The 17,704-nt window shown below is 39.7% G+C and overlaps 1 protein-coding gene across 3 annotated transcripts in view; it reads left to right on the top strand.

Annotated features, from left to right (window-relative positions):
* LOC110950754 (low-density lipoprotein receptor-related protein 8-like) overlaps positions 1-17,704 on the top strand; it is a 103,322-nt gene that overhangs the window by 54,205 nt on the left and 31,413 nt on the right. For all 3 annotated transcript variants that reach the window (XM_022193514.2, XM_022193513.2, XM_022193515.2), the window contains exons 5-7: positions 7,581-7,970; positions 11,873-11,995; positions 14,001-14,123. In XM_022193514.2, the coding sequence (XP_022049206.1) occupies positions 7,581-7,970; positions 11,873-11,995; positions 14,001-14,123 (636 nt within the window). The remainder of the gene's footprint in view (positions 1-7,580; positions 7,971-11,872; positions 11,996-14,000; positions 14,124-17,704) is intronic.

Raw genomic sequence — 17,704 nt, forward strand, 5'->3', positions numbered from 1 at the left:
AGCTGCACCGACAGCGTCTGACATGCTCAGAGGTATTTGTACACGGACAAATAAAAAATTTGTTTTTGTATGCTTATAAACAACCTGGATGTCTTTTTTCCCCCTCTTTTTCCTCTTTCCCTCTTCCCACACTAAAATAATTTCTCTACCTTTCACACTTGATTGTGTCCTCCTTCATGCATTCAGGCTCTTCACAGAAACACACTCATCAGCTGTAATGCTAATGTGAGCACAGCGACCAGTCATCTCTTGCCTCTGCATCCTGGCCACTGGTTGCCGCGGGCAACAATCTCCCATCATCAAAGCTGCCACAAAAAGTGGGTTACGCTGCCAGCCTCTGACTACCGCAGTGGGAGTCATAGCAAAGGTTCTGCACTAAAGGAGTTTAAAAAGAAAGGTGTAGCATGTGGCAAGATTTTATTGTTCACGCTGTTGTATACTTTCTATGTATTTATGTTAAATGCAGTATAGGTAGAAAAGGACTATAGGACTCTTTCATTATAGATAATTAAATTAAATTTTGAAATAAAATGAAGGAACTGAAAATTCTATTCTATCAGCAGTTTAAGCCCAAATTGCTTATTATAACTGATTAAACAACAGTCAGAAATTCTGTTTACAGCACTGCTGTAATGTCTTTACTACACTATTTGAGTGTAATAATGCTGTGAAAAACTTTAAAATATACCTATTATTAAAAATTATAGCTGGCTATAGGGGTCTTTCCTCTAACAGAACAGCAAATAATATTCCTAAAACAGCAGCCCCTGGGGCTTATTCAATTGTCATTAGAATGGCATTTTTATATAATTCAATTGTAAAAACCCAAATCATAATCTGTCTAAAAACACAAGTTTTGTGTGGATATTATCTAAAGTTTTATAAACGGAATAGAAGTTTTTTTCCTGTAATTTCATAAGAGGAAAAATCTGTGAAATAATATTAACAATTTGAAATTGTGTGGTCAAAACATGTTGACTAATGTTAAATTTTTACAGCGTGATTTGCTGTAGCTCCTCTACATTCCAAGAAGTGTAAAATCTACAGATATTTACGGTTTGCAGAGGATAATTATTACTGATTTGAACATCCTCTGACTTTTCATCAAGTGTCTGTGTGAGCCAGATTTTAAAATATATATATCTCTCTTTAATTTTGCAGTGAAATCTCACAGCTATGGAATTGGTTGTCAAACCATTAGGTACCTGCAATCATGTCTCCCAGAGCCTAAACTCCAATTAATTTGGTCATCCCTTTTTCTTTCCATATAATCCCATCAGCAGGTCAACACTTCACTTCAGTTTATCTTTGTTTTAAGACCAAATCCTCGGACCACTGAAGACATTCCACTCAGCTGTACTGTGTGTTTAGTGCTTCTTGGCAAATACTACCCGGCAGTCAAACTACTTAAAGATGGTGAATGCAGTAAATATTAACATCATCCTGCTGACGTAAGTGTTTGCTTTAGAGGACATTTTACCTGCTGCAGCTGCTCTGTGGCTGCATTTTAACGATGAAGGCTTAATTTAAAAAGCTTGTTCATTTCTAGCAAATACCCTCCTTCATGCAAAAGTAATTTCCCCGCCTCTGTTCGAGCAGCTGTACCAAGTTGTGTAAATAAATAGATAATAAATATGACTAAAAAACCCACGGGGTGAAATTCTGGGTCCCTCTGTGACTTATTTATCACTTCAAACCCAGTGAATCGTAAAACATTATCGGCAGCTGGTCTGTGTGCTCCAAGTTGCTCAAAAGTCTTGAAATTCATTTACTCAGTTCTCCCACTGGAGAACAAAGTCTCTCTGTAACCAGGCCACTCATGTACGTTACTAATGGGCTTCCCCATGTGTAATAATGCATATGTTGATTGAATCTCCTGAATTATTTAGTGCCAAATTAGTATAGAGTGTGGGTAGCAGGGACAGTAGTTACGGAACTCTTCAGTCAGATGCAGCTTGTCTAATATTAATGAATGTAAACCCTTTCGCTGAACTCCATCCACAACACTTGTTTTCATTTCAGCTGCTTTCCCCTTGCCTCTCTGGCAATCACGATGGTACCAGTGAATTAATTAAACACTGATGTTTACACAGGGAAAAAACAGCGATTGTAACATATGGTGTAATTACACAGGATAGTAAATAGAAGACTATCTTGCATCTGGTGTTTACGAGCTAAGATATATTCACCCAGTTATCCTTGACATACGGTGCTCATGATGTTCAATATTTCACACTCTACACTGTAAAAGATCAACCTTTTTCTGCTTTTTTTTAAAAAACACTTTGCTGTTATTTTACAGATTTTATTTCCTGTTTTGTTAAATTAGAGATAACTAGTAAAATCACAGAAAAAATGTTTACTGTAAAGCAAACAAACAAAAAACAAAACGGGTCAAAAGAGTAAAAAATGTCACATAAAAAAAATCTGTATTTTTATGAATAGAAATGAATTCTTTTACAATGTCTAATCATAAATAACATGGTTTAATTGGATTTAAATCAGCAAAAAATGTTACAGATATTTGTTATTATTGTGTTTTAACCATTATTATTACTGTTTTGACAGATTTTGAATTTTGCAACTTTCCGCTTTATAACTATTTTATCCTTTTTTGCATATTTTTTAAACAGTGTTCTATGATATTGCATTTGCCTTTTTTTTCTGGTATAACCCTGTGAGATGCAAATATAGAAAAAAAATGTTAAAACTAAAAAATATAAATAATAATAATCATGTATGTAAACCCAAATATAAAAGAAAATGAGCATAAATAAATTATATATATAAATGCTCACATATTTAATAGAAAGTAATATTTAAAAAAGTAGCACTGATGTATTTTGCCAACAGCGGGTTTTATGGAGTTAAACTAAGTTTGATTCTATTTGCTTGTAGTGTTTAGCAGCCCACAGACTATTAGTAGGTTAAATAGTAGTTAAATGCTGATTCCTTTTATATCTATTCGGTAACATTCCAACCGGTTCATTCTGTAGCTATTTAAATTCAGACCCCTGCTCTGATCTAAGTATCAGTAGTAGTTAGAAGTGATGTCTAAGGTTGATACTGCGGGTCAGTGACGATATGCTGCAGCTTCACAATTTGCTGATTCTGTGTAAAATGTTGCATCTTCTCCTGTAACCGTCCGTCGTAACAGCCAAAGGCAGCGGTGTTGAAGCCCATCTCCCTGTGGTTCGTGTAAATATCAAATTCTTCTTCTCCCCATGCCGGCCTCTGTGCAGCTACGGGCTCACAGCGGGAAGCCCAGCTCTCCTCACAGGCTTTAAGCTAGACATGACTAGATGGAGAAAAAGCTGGAACAGGAAGGGGCAGAGAGAAAAGGATTTATAAAGGCCTTGATGTTAGCTTTGTAAAAAAAAAGGAGAAGCACAGAAGAAACCATTATCTCCTGCACAGAAATAGTTATATTTGTGGAACAATAAAAAAGTAATTTCGAGGCATAAGGTAAAAATTTGGTCAAGACCAGGCTGACTTTTTGAGTAACTTACAACAAAACATGATGCCATAGCAACGGGGAATTTAAATCTGCTCTTACTGCTCTTTTATTGTAGCACGTGATAAAATAGTCCCAAGTAGACTTAGCTAAAGTTTATTTGCCTATTAATTCTAACATTATTCCTATAATTTAAATTGTGAAGCTCCAGCACCTGAGACAATTTGTCGTATCATTTATGCATGAATATAATAGTTGCTTATCTTCTAGTAGCACAAAGTTAGCCATCCCTGCTAACACCTAACTAGTCTAGTAGAGCAGAGTAGCAAGGCCTCTTTTAAATCACATCTTTACGGATGTATTTAATGTGACAGTGAAGGTCTTTTTATGCCTTAAACTGCATTTAACTTAACATTTTTGCAAATAAAAAAAAGACAGGTGACAGATTCATTACAACAAAAATAAATGAACACTTGAACCCTATAATGAGGAGATCTGGTGGTTCTGTGATTCTGTGGTTGGACTTTTGCTGTCATGATTAGGCTGCAACTGTCCGCTTAGAGAACAGAGTCACTGAAAATCAATACAAAGTTGCTCTGTGTGATCACAATCTTGTCATTAACAAACATTTTAATCCTGATGAGTGCTCTTCTCCAGGATGGCAATGCTCCTGTCCATAGGGGGTCACCGAATGGTTCAATGATGTGGATCACACGCTGTGGTCTTCAGCAACAACATCACATGAACACCTTTGGGAGATTTTTGGCTGACACACAAAATGATGAATATTTTTGGTAAAGAATGGTGGCGACCCCTTATACAAGGGCTAAAGTCCCCAACGCAGCGGTCATGGGTTTGAATCCAGTCCATGGCCATTTACTGCATGTAGTTCCCCAACTCTTCTACCCATGTTTCCTGTCTCTCTCTCCACTGTCTTCTATGATAAAGGCCAAAAATACAACATTAATAAAACGAATGTTGGTTTTTCCTACAGCAGATTTCCAGAAATGTGGAGAATCAGGGAAGATAGGAGCTCTTCTGGTTCTCATGGTGGCTGAACACTTTATCATGAGACTTCATGCTGGTTTTTCCTTTAATTTGTCACAGGTCTGTTTCTGTCACACAAATGACATCTTTACAGTGCAGAGCATCATTTTAGATTCACTCTTCTGCGCTATATATGTAGATCAGCTACAGCATGAAGACCTAGCATTGTGTAGATCCTTTTTGTGTCACCAGGACAGCTCCGGCACCAGAACATTAGCAGTGTATCCTTTGGTCTTCTGGGTCTTATGGGTTGTTTGGTGGGACCTCTGTGGATCAGGTTTATTTCAGATCTAGGCAGACTGTATTTGTTCTGGATGTTCGATTAGATTAGGATTTGGGGAGTTTGTTTTGGGCATTTTTTCATGTTTCTCAATCTGTTTCTGTGCAGTTTTTACAGTGTGGTTGGGTACATTGTCCTGTTTGTAGAGTGCTGTTGCCATGTCAAGGTGTTCTTGTTCTGCAACAACGTTCAGATGTGTGGTATATGTCAAAGTAATACACTTTTATATCCACATCATTGCCAGGACTTAAGGCTTCCCAGCAGAACATTACACTGTAATTCTCTCCCTCTCTCTGTGGTTTTTCTGTTGTGGCATTCATAGTTAATATGCACAGCTTTCAGGCTTTGTTGAGTAGAATAGCATATTGTAGTAATGTGACCTTTTGACTTTACAGCAATGAGGGAATGCCCTGACTCTGTTATTTTGACGTTTAACTGACCATTTTTATAACATCACACACAGAGCCTCAAGGCTTTGGAAAGAGGTTATATGAAACGAAAGACTTTCTTCTACAGCAGTCTGACAATGATCAACCGCTAATGCATTTCTAATTGGATCACATGGCAGTCTAGTCATGTTTGTTATATTAATCACTGACTGGTCAGAATGTGTTGGTATTTGTGTTTTATGATGTGCATAACAATAAGACATCCTGAGAATACATAATTTCTTCATCTAAGGCACAGTGCTGAGTGTAGACCGTTTTGTTTACTGACACTAACACTCAGATTCAATCTTCTTTTTTATGACATAAGCTTATTATTGTGCAACAGGCTAGCTATTCTAAATTATTTTAGCATTAAAACCTACATTGCAGTAGTTGAGTGAAAATAATTCCAAACCAAAAGAGTGGAAATCTGATGTAGTGTTTCTTTATGTAAGACAGATCTCTTGCTTTCTTCTTGTTGCTGACAGAAAGAAGAGACTCAGAGCACACACACCAGGAAGAGAACGATGTTTTGAAAAAGTACCATGATAGAGATCCATCACAGGGAGCAGAAGGATGGCAAAGGGAACTCTATTATCTTTCGCTCTGTAGTAGAGAAGGCCTCTCATCATCTTCTCTGAGATAACTACGTCTCCAGCTCTCCTTTTGTCTCCGTTACCACTATTGACTTCTAGCCTATCTGAGAAACTCTATTTCTGTCTCTGAGCTCGTCTGTTTGAAATTAATTTGAGCAAATAAGCCTCTGGTTTTTCTTCCCTTCATCTACCTACAGCTGGAGTCAGTCCTGAAACTTTTATTCTGTTCACAGTGAACAAAAATGGAACCTCTGATGTACAATTTTCTGTCTCTGAAATTGTTAAATTCAGTTTGGATTTAGGGGCTGCACAGTGCTGTTGTGGTTAGCACTTTCGTCTTGCAGCAAGAAGATCCCCAGTTCAAATCCCGGCCTGGGATCTTTCTGCATGGAGTTTGCATGTTCTCCCTGTGCATGCGTGGGTTTCCTCCGGGTACTCCGGCTTCCTCCCACAGTCCAAAAATATGCTGAGGTTAATTGATAACTCTAAATTGTCTGTAGGTGTGAATGTGAGTGTGATTGTTTGTCTGTATATGTAGCCCTGAAACAGACTGGTGACCTGTCCAGGGTGTCCCCTGCCTTCGCCCGAGTCAGCTGAGATAGGCTCCAGCACCCCCCGCGACCCTGGTGAGGATAAAGCGGTGTATAGAGAATGGATGGATAGAGTTTGGATTTATTTTGGGTTGTGACAATACAACTGCTCACTTTAAAGCAAATGTTATGTAAATATCCCCAGTGAGGGATCATTAAAGTTTAGCCTATCTTATCTTAAAACATATTCGTTAAATGTCACTTTTTTAGCAGTTTTTTTAAACTTAATATATATACACATTCATGAACAACAGTTTACATCCACTTATAAAGACCATGTATATCATGTCACTAATGAGTTTCCAGTGATTCCTATATCTCTCAATTTTCTATGATGGAATGGTTGGCGCACATGTGTCTTTGTCACAAAAAATACTCTTGGATTTTGGTTCCTTCATAAATGTAATGAAGGTCCTCTGGCAAAATGACAATCTTCTGGGTTAAAAATATACATACAGCCATGCTAACATTTGATTTCGTGTTCCTTGGTCATTTTCACCTCAGTTGTTCGGCATTTGTTTGCCGTCTACAAGCTTCTGGCAAACTTCTGGTTGTATCTTTGACCGTTCCTCTTGACAGATTTGGTGCAGTCAAACTAAATTAGGTTACTTTCTGACACTGCCTTGTTTCTTTAGCACTGTCCACAGGTTCTCAGTGGGGTTTAAGCAGGACTTTAAGAAAGCCAGACTACAACCTCAATTTCATCTTGATTCAGTCATTTATTTACTGCTTGTGATGGGTGTTTGGGGTCATTGTCTTGTTGGAACACCCAGTTGCATCCAAGACCAAACCTTCGGGCTGATGATTTTTGGTTTTCTTGAAGAATGTGGGGGTAATCTCCCTTCTTCTGTGTTCCATTTACTTTGTGTAACGTATCAGTTCAACTGACAGCAAAACAACCCAAGAGCATAATACTGCCGCCTCCATGCTTGATGGTAGGTCTCACTTTCTCTGGTCCAAACAGAGCTTTTCCACCGATGGTCTTTTCTTTGTCAATGTGATCAGCAACAGAGTTAAGGTGTCGTTTCTGAAGAAAAGGCCTTTTTCTTCAATAGCAGCCTCTCAGCCCACGATGTAAAACATGCTTGACTGAGTTTCCTGCTTTATTGTGAAGGCAGATCAAGCAGTCCCCGCTTTGTCCTTGAAACTTATGTCTGACTTTCGTTCTCTCTGCTTGTCCTCTAGATGCCAAAGCCTGCCCCAGTGGAGAGTTCATGTGTGCCAACCGCAAGTGCTTAGCCACCGTCTACGTGTGTGACGGTGATGATGACTGTGGAGACGGCAGCGATGAGCTCAAATGTTCATCCCCTCTAACCTGTGGACCAAACCACCTCCGCTGCAACACCTCCGAGTGTGTGCCGCTCATGTGGAGCTGCGACGGAGACCCCGACTGCTCCGACAGTTCGGACGAGGGGCCTGAACGCTGTGGCGGTGATGGGGTCCCGTACCTGCTTAACCGCCGAGCCAACTGCACCGCGGGGGAGTTTCGCTGTGCCAACGGGGAGTGTGTGCGGCTGACGTGGAAGTGCGACGGAGATCCAGACTGCAAGGACAAGTCTGATGAGTCTGACTGCCGTGAGTTTCTTTTTCTGTCTCTATTCATTGCATCTCTTTGTCTGTCTTCCCATTATATACTGTACTCCCCCATGCAGTTTTTTTTTTCTCTTTATAATGGCAGAGCAGCCTATATAGGTTCTCTGTTTTTTTTTATTAACTATTTCTAGTCAATAGACTGTCGTCTTCAGCTTATATGATTACAACAACAAAATGCCCCATCTGTAAGACCTTCTGCACATATGGGTTATTTAACAGAGTTTTCATACAATAGAGTATTCTAAATAATATGTAACCATGGTCGATGAGTTTATAGTGTTCTAGGTTCATTCAACTTATTGAACGGTTGGATGAAGAATTCATGGTCAGTGTTTTACCTGCAGTGACTGGTGCAGGCTTGAGTACCTGCACAGACTCTACAGAATGTGCAGCTGTAGACAGGGACATTAGCTGAACATATTTTAGTTACCTAAAACAAGCCCAGCTAAAAAAAAATCAATATCAATGTAAGCATAGACAGCAAAGACGGTCTTCTACAAAGTGAAACTGCACACGTCATCTCCGTTAATGTCTCCAAAGCCTCCAGACTCTGAACTACTAACTTTTACTCGTAGAACCAGAGTTTATGCCCAAACTAATTTGTTAAAAGTCTCACAATGACATGAGCAAACTAACTAATAGGCAGCAGTAAACCAGCCTATGTTGTGTGAGTTAAAATTTTTGTTTTTGCAAATGGGATGTGGTTCCTTTGAAGAGACCAATATATTAGCTTCATTTTCCTGTCAGCACAGTAAAGCAGTAAAAAGGAAAAAAAAACCCTTCTCAATATAGTTTTCACACAAACTGTTATTGAATTTTTTAGGTGGGAGTTTTTTAGGTCGCTTAAGTGTGTGTTACTGCTGATCCCATTCACAGTAATTCACTGTTTAGCTGATATTTCTGTCTGTGCTTCCAAACTGGGGGCGTTCTGACCGTGGTCTACTCTAAGTACCGAAAGTGGATGAGGACCTGATGCGTTCTCATTTAAAAATGAAATGCTTTTAAGCAGGTCGGTTTGCATACAAACATGTTCTCTATTATTGATGCTCTCTGTTGTCCCTGCAATGCATAAAGAAACATCATCAAACTGCAGAAAGTGGTAAAGCATTTTGAAAAGGCCCTGTTTAAATACAAAATAAATGCAGGATTTAGAACTTCGAAAGAACAAACATTTATGTTTTTCTTTATGAAGTCGAATTGTCTTCCAAAAGTATAGTTTGATTGAGTTCCTGCGGAGCCCTCTTTTGCTGATACAGTAGTAAAGTACATAGTTTTGTTGCATACTAAAAGCAAAGCTTGACAGTACACCACACAGTAAATCCGTTCGTAAGTGTAATGACACAACATGTCTCCAGTTTCTGGACATGTCTTGTTCCTGTCACATTTTTACTCACTGTAGGCTTAATATTCACTGCAATGTAAAGTCCTGCATCTCTATTAAAATGGCACAGCCATGACTAGAAATAGAGAGAACTCAAAAATAGAACAGATATATAGTTCTTTGATTATTTGTTTTACAAAAAGTTTTTAAAAATTTCGAAAAATACTGAAATCAGCCAAAGTGTCCACAGGTGTTACCAATAATTAATCCACACACTGTATTTTGCTGCTTGCATTTTCATTTTTTTTTTCATACATTGGTTTATTTGCTTTGTGTAAACACTGCCTGCAGTTCAGCCCAGTTTCACTAAAAAGTCCCTGGATCTTTGTCAGGTGGCAGTTAGTGACAGCTGAGTTACAAATAACTTCACAGTTGAGCTGAGGAAGGCAGAATTTTTAGTTTTTAACTGAATCTGATTAGATCAAATTGTTTATTTTTGGGAAATTTTAGGATGGAACACATAGAATAAAGGGATTTTGTTGATATACATGTGTATATCCCCTTTTTAAGCTTTGCTTTGGTAAAATCTTGTGACAAAACCATACATCTCAGATGAGTACCTAGAAACAGTTGTAAAGTGGAAAATCTCACAATTCCTTTTGTTTTTACAGTTTCCTCCTACAAGATATGGTGTGATTTTGGCATATATTATCAACATGTCTTTCACACCCACCACTGTCACTGGGGCGTCAATTAAACTAACTCAATACACACTTTGTCAACATTTTTTATTCAATTAATATCTTCTCATAGTTTGCTGTGTGTATTTGTGCACAATTCTAGTTCTGTAAATGGAAAACAAGCAAACTGCTTGGACTGATCCACTAAACTTTAACTCTAACTATAGCTACTCTTCCACTGTGTCTGGTGCACATTCAGGCTTGTGCACGGGAGACCGTACACAAGCAGGACAGTAAAGCTAAAAAGCTAAATATCAACAGCCTTTCCCCAGTATCAGACTCCTCCTCATAGAACTGTGGTTACATTTAAATTTCTCTTTCCTTGCAGCTGCATGTTAAAGTCTCATGTTTGTTCACTCCCAGAGGTCATGTTATGTTTGCACTGGGGTTGAATTTATATTCTTTGAGTCTGCAGCACCGTGAATATTTCAATCAGCAGGATGCAGTTTTCCACTTTCTATTACACCTGTTGTGCAGCTTCAGACAAATCAACTTATTCATAAGTAACTACACTCGAGGTCAGCTTTAGTTTGCATTGTTGTAGCACAGACGGTATGTGAAGGTATCTGTTTTGAAACCGAAAATCTCAACAAAATATTTCCTTCTGAGGTGTTACTTTGTCATTTAGCACATTTCCTCTCTCCTGGGAGATGGAATAGTGTTTTTTTCTTTTTTCCGTAAATATGTCGAGTAAAAAATGTGTTTCTCCAGATAAACACCGCGTGGAGATGGGGCCTTGTGATAAAACAGCTTTTCCCATTAGCTGGTCATGGATGGGGGAGCCCTGAAGCTCTTGTCTCTCTAAAACAGAGTGTGAAGCCCAGATAGTCCCACTATTCATTATCAAGATGTACACAGCACACATCAAACACACCTCTCGCAGTGTGTGGTGTCATATAAGCAGCACTTACAGGAGATTGATGTTTTGTTAGTCAGCTGGATCCCTGCATTAAGGTGGAGGGCTGCAGGCAGTTAAGGGCACAACCTCATCTTTGTCCACAAGTTACCATACTTCTTATGTCTCCTCTGCCTCCAATGCCTTTGTTAAATGTCTATATGGGGATTGCTTTGCCATAAAAATTGAATTTTCTGCCGAGTCTTCAGCTGAAGACAAATGCTGCTGCTGTTATTCTTTAATAGGTTTTAGAATCTGCTTTTTGCTGTGTCTTCTTATGAACATACAACCCGTCCGTGTATTTGTATGCAGCTTATTGGCCAATCAGATCTCCAGATTGATCTCTAAGATACACAGAAGCACCGTACAGAGAATAAATGTATGTGAACGCATGTGTGTGTTCAGGCTACAGTCTCCATTACATTCCCTCTGTCGCGCTCGTCTTGTGATAACACTAAATCATGCCCCCCTCAGTCATATATATTGCTTTTTAGTGTGGTTTAGAGGGGAGTTATATGAGCATACTGGGTGGTGTTGATGAAAAGCTTGTCTGTGCCTGGGATATTAATGAAATTTGCTGTGGCTTTCATGCAGCCTCCATCTTTGTGTTACTATATTGAAAGTCATTCATCACACGCCCTCAGGTTGACTGTCTCTGTCCTCAGCAGCACCTAGCACAGCCTGGGAATTAAAGCAAGTGCAGCATAGGTTATTGCTCGGCATTTCTTTCTGATTTCATGCGCGTTTCTACAAACAATTTTTCAAAGGAATTTTCGTGGGCATTTCCTGCCGTTAACGGAGAGTGGAAAACGGATGGATTAAGATGTAACGAAAGGTGCCGGGTTGCATTTTGACCCCAGGTTGTTGTTTCTTCTGAAGCGATTAAAAGGGATTTAAAAGTCAAATTTTGTCTGTGTTGCTTTTGCAGCTCTGTTGACTTGCCGTCCTGATGAGTTCCAGTGCGGGGACGGTTCCTGCATCCACGGCACCAAGCAGTGCAACAAGATCCACGACTGTCCGGACCACAGCGACGAATCCGGCTGCGTCAACGGTGCGTCTGCATGTCTGGCTGCCACAATCTGTCCCCCTGCCTGCCTAATCACTGGTTATTCTGAGGTTTGCAGTATCCAGTGAGGACATTTGAACTGCAGGAGTTGTGATATTTGTCTCGTATTGTACAAATGCAGCTATTTTAAGCTAAAAGTAGCATTGTTGATATTACAGTACAAGCCACAACACCTTCCTTCTCTGCGTCTGCTACTATAAATGCTTTTCGGCTTGAAGTTGGAGTTTAAATGACAATAACATCAGATTGGAAGTGAAAACTGATGGATAGCAAGCATTACACCTTAGAGCTGCATTCCCCAAGCGGTTTCTGGGCCTCGCTTTTTGCTCCCGTCACATTTCCTCGCTGTGGGCTCATTTTTCACTGCAATAAAAAGTCCTGCACGCCTATGGTACCACCTCAACCATGGCTAGACATAGAGAGAACTCAGAAATGTCTTATTTTGTGCAGTATGACACAGAACCGTGCATCTTAAAGAACAAAACAACAACTACGATTTATTTATTCATAAAAAAGAAATACTAGAAACTTTAAGTTGTTTTCTTGGTCAGGAGGGCATGAGCCATTTTCATTTGGGTTTGTCACATTAGGCTTTCTTTCCTCCAAAATAAATGGGGAGCGGATGAGCTTAACGTCATTATTTCATTTGTTTTTGCCCTTTTAAATATTTAAGATGCCACACATTGTACCTTGATGTGCATGTCTTAAAGTTGCAGAAGTTTTAGGGAAAGCTCAGAAAAACTTTCCTCCTCCAGAAGATGGATGAAAGAGCAGCCTTGTAATATAAAATGCCGCCCATATATCACTCTGGCTGGAATATAAAGAGCAACACAGAGAAGGGAAATATCAGGAACACATATTACTGAATAGGGAGAGGGCTTACAGATTTCATTCCTGAGTTACCCGCCGACACCTGTGGGTAGTGATGATATCGAAAAATGCTGGTTATTGTAATGCATCAGCAAACAGCCCTTAAGCCGGACTGCAACCGGTGTATCGTTTACAGCACAGAGGAAGTGACTTGTGCTTCTTTAAATAAGAAGTCAAGTCGAAAACATAATCGCACCGCAGTGTGACTTCACATTGTGCACAGTGAGAATGTTTTCCACATGACGGCATGGCGCGGTGGAAGGAGCCGGCCACCTTGCTGAGGAGGTGAAAGTGTGCAGCCTGTAGCCCGCAGCTCTTTGTCTAACAGCTCACTGCTCCATTACCCCCTTCAATATTTAAAGCTCAGCCTTTGTCATGAAATGCAGAAAATGGCTGTTGTCTTGTTTTGATGAACGATCGTGGCTCGTGACAAAGAATTTAATATTAATACGGCAGTGATACGGCATAAACAGAGCCCCGAGGCTGATATCACTTGCGTAAAATAATGCTGGATTACGGGCTGCATAGTTTCCTTTGAATTGCTTAAAATGGCAATTTGAATCCACTAACGGTGAAAATTACCATACAGACGCAATTCCAGGAACTAAAAGCATTGACTTTCTCGTGCTGGATTTGTTCACCATTACAAAAAAACAAAACAAAACATGAGGATTATTCTTTAAAGAAACTTCTGTGGGATTTCTTTGGACATAAACTGAAAAATGATTGAGTGAAATGTTATGTTGTGTAGATCCAGTCCAGTGCTTTCTGTGTAAGTCAGTTTCATGACTTCTTCCTCATCTGGCTGTGATGCATAATTTACCAGCGGAGTGAAAAATTATTTTCCAGGAAATTGAGTCCTGGCACTGTGAAACTGGACTGAAATTAAAGTTCGGATTTTATTACATTAGGCTTTTAATGTGGGCCGATATGAATATCTGAGCGGGGAGTCGCTTGTTTCATGCGAGCCTTCAGTCAGTTTGGTAAACCACTGGAGATATTCAATTGGACTTCACACACTTGTTGATGCACAAGGTCGGGAATCAGTTTGCAGTAGCTTATGCAAACAGATGAAAGTGATAGTGTCTGTGCTGATCCGTCTTCTGCTTCACTGCTGCAGCCACCAAATGTGAAGGACCCCTGAAGTTCCTGTGCAAGAACGGAGAGTGTATCGACAGCTCCAAGGTGTGCGACTCTGTCAAAGACTGCAAGGACCGATCAGATGAGCCCAAGAAAGAGTGCGGTAAGATGAGTCACTCTGCACACCGTCTCCTGTCGCCTGTTAGGAAAAAGCTCTTTCACCCACGGAGGAGAAAAGCTTATATATTGCACTTTGGTCTGCTTATAGGTGAAAGCTTTTTCTTCATTTAGCAGTTGTATGAAATGTGGCAAAGCTCAGCTGTGGAATCTGTCCCTGTGCACCGAGAGAACCTTTACGTATCCATCGTAAATGGATTCAAGCAGTTTGATGCAGCAACATAATTGTGTTTGCCGAAACAAAATGCGACTACCTCCCTCCTATTACCTTGCATTTCAAAGGATTGCGGAGGCACGGTTGAATTAGCAGCAGCCTCCGTTGATCAGAACAAGAGCCTGCGTGTACTAATTATCATCAAACAGGAGGAAAAAGTCTTCTCTCTGCTCTCTGGTAATCTCACCGCTCTCTATCTCTCTTGCTGTCTCCACTCGTACATTAAATGGGCGTGTGAGATTAAAAAGACAAAAGCCAGCGTTTCTTTATTAGGTTGAAGCTGGAGAGAAAGTGAGAAGCACTCTGAAGGAGTAGCTTTTCCTCAGCGAACTTGAAATTGAGAGGGGAAAGTGACAGCTGGCAGACTAGACTGACCTCAGAAATTATACCAAACAGGTATTCCAGAGAGTGATTCTCCCTCCATTTTCCCCTCCCTCTCTCCTTCAACTCAGGTCTTGTTCTCAGCTCATTAATAGTGTGTCCACACGTACCTCACTCATCGCTCTGCTCCCTCAACCGTTCACTCCCAAGATGTCGCCCCCCCCCCCAAAAAAAGAAACACACACACATATGCAGCAACACTCATACGGTGTGATTGCATTTGCCGCATCAGCCTTACATCAGGGAGAACGAAGACGACGCTTTTCCTCTCCGCGCTCAAGCAAATGTTTTTCCTGTCTCATTACAAATAATGACTTATTACGACAGCGCTGACCCGTTACTCACCTCAGCGTTCATTTCTTAGCGTTGCGCCATCGCTCTCATTCAGACAAATGGCTGAAAATATGTTACCATGGTGAGAGAGACGGAGGCTGGAGGAGCGGAGCGGAGACGTCACGTTTGTTTTCCGGTGGTAAAAAAGAGGAAGTGACCTCGAAATGTCGGCTGTCCTTGGAAGCTGTTAGGAAAAGCTGTTCACACGGAGAGGCCTCTCCCGGGGCGTCTTTGTTACTCGGCCTGGTCCCCCTCTCAAAGAAACGGGGGATGAGTGAGACCTGAAATACAGCTGCATCTCGGGTCTTTTTCCTCCGTCTGCAAGTTCATTCTGAAGTGACAGAAAGGGAGTAATTGGAGCGACTGTGAGCGGCAGATTGCTGTCACCCATCCAGCTGAATTAGACATGGGAATTTATTGCTGGCTGTTGCAGAGCCCGAAGTCTGCTGGCGCTCGCACAAAGCACAGATGAAGAACTTCCCCGCAAAATTTACTTTCAGTCTTTGGAGGTTTAACTTCATCCTTTTCTGTTTTTGTTGCAACAAAGAATATTGACCTGTAGCTGTGCAAAAATGCGCCTCAGTGCTGCACAGATGTGTCGAGCTGGATCCCTGCAATCTGTGTGTTGCTGACTGCATTGTGTTGGATAGTCGCCTACAACTGCACTTCCCAAAGCTTTCTTTAAGCTGTATTACTGTAAATCAAGGAGAGTTGGTGTGCCAGCTTATTATTTTGATTTTCCGGCCAGCAAATTTTGCATTTTGTGTCACTCTTACTGCTGTTTTCACATCAATTTTAATACTTTCAGCAGCTGTTTTCAGCAAAAACAGTAATGAAAGAGTAGAGCAGGGGGGTCAAACATGCAGCCCTACTTTGTAAAAATTACAGAGAAGACATCTGTAAAACTATAAATTTAAGATAATTTCTAGATCATGACAAGTTGTTTTGATCATAAAATGAAACACTAGATTGCCCATTATTTTGTAATTTTGTGTCACATTTTTGTAATATTTTGTCTTGTTTTTGTTGTTTTTTGTCTTTTCTGTCTGACTTTTGTCGTTTGTCTTATGTTTTTGTTGTTTTGTGTTTCCTTTTTGTCTCGCTTGTGTTTTTTTTTGTCATTTTGCATTTTGCTTTATTTGTTTTGTGTATAATTTTTGTCATTTTGTGTTTTTTTGTTTCGCTTGTGTTTGTCTATTTCTTTTGGTCATGTTGTTTCTCACTGTTGTCAGTTTTTGTCTTGTTTGTCATTTATGTAATCCTTTGTCTCGTTTTTGTCGTTTGCTCATTGTTTTGTCACTTTATCTTTTTCTCTTTTTTGTTTTTTGTAATTTATCTCATTTTTTTGTCATTTTCTGTCTAATTTTTGTAATATTTTGTCTTGTTTTCATTTTTTGTCTTTTTTTGTCTGACTTTTGTCATTTTAATCAGAAAGTAAAGTATTGTTCAGTTCCAGAGACCTGCCACTAAATCTTTTGTTCCTTTGTATATCCAATGTGATCTATAAATTGTAATGTGTAAATGATAAACTGAGGCATAATATTGTTGAAACTGGATTTATTTTGCATAAGAAAGTTCAGGTTGTTCACAATGTTTTGAAAAAAGATAATTCCTTAAATGTCGACTTTTTCAGAACACAATTTTTTGCACTAAAACAAAGGAAGATTTTGGAGTTGTCGTTATTTTTGGGTTATTATACTCTGATTTTACTGGTGCGGACCACTTGAGATCAAATTGGGCTGAATGTTTCCCCTGAAATAAGATGAGTTTGATGCCCCTGGAGTAGAGAATCAGGAATCAGGACTTGCAGATGGACTTATGTGAAGCTAAAGAGAGCAGACCAAAAGCAGAGTTTAGCGGGACAGAAATATGATTCCAAATAATCAATGCCAAAGTTCTAAGTGCGCAGATGTTTGCTGTCAATAGCTGATGATATAAACTTCACTGATTATTAAAAAATGTGTAATACTGCACTGGGTAGCTTACTGTTGACATAATTAAACCGTCTCATATTGGGGAGTGCAGTTTCTCATGCAATTTAATATTTTTTTCCCCTTATCACCTATTCCCAGTTGTCCATTGTGCAGCCTTTCTTCACTGTTTGTGTGAAAAGCAAAGCCCGCATGCAGCTGAATTAAAGATTTTTCCTCTACTGATCTTAGCTTTTACTCAGTTATCTTGCCCTTTATGATTCATTGAGACAACGAGCTGTTTTTTTCAAACTAAATGTGGACAGAAAAGTGTGTTAAAACCTTTACAAATAATTCATGCGTGTTTCTAACAAATGCCATTGTTGCAACAGTGAAACGGTACAAAAGCTGCCGCTGTATGCACCAGATCACGACGGTAGTTTACCCCCAGCTATATTGAAAAAGGAGGAAATTGAAAAACTGAGCCGACAGTTTCAGCAACTATCTTTTTTAGTATCAAGTAACACATTCTGTAAAGGCAAATTATGCTGCACGATCAAATCCAGCTACCTCTTCCTTCTTGATCGTGTGCCATCCTTGTGCCAGCTGCTTTGACCTAGTTTTCAAAGAGAGTGTGTTGTGGTTTTCTCTTTCATGCTTCTGTCATTTTTAGGTTCACTCTGCCTCGATTCAAGCCTGTTTAATTTCCACGTTCTCCCTCCCTCCTTA

This window comes from Acanthochromis polyacanthus, chromosome 9 (assembly GCF_021347895.1).
Source record: "Acanthochromis polyacanthus isolate Apoly-LR-REF ecotype Palm Island chromosome 9, KAUST_Apoly_ChrSc, whole genome shotgun sequence".
In the NCBI taxonomy this organism is placed as follows: Eukaryota; Metazoa; Chordata; class Actinopteri; family Pomacentridae; genus Acanthochromis; species Acanthochromis polyacanthus.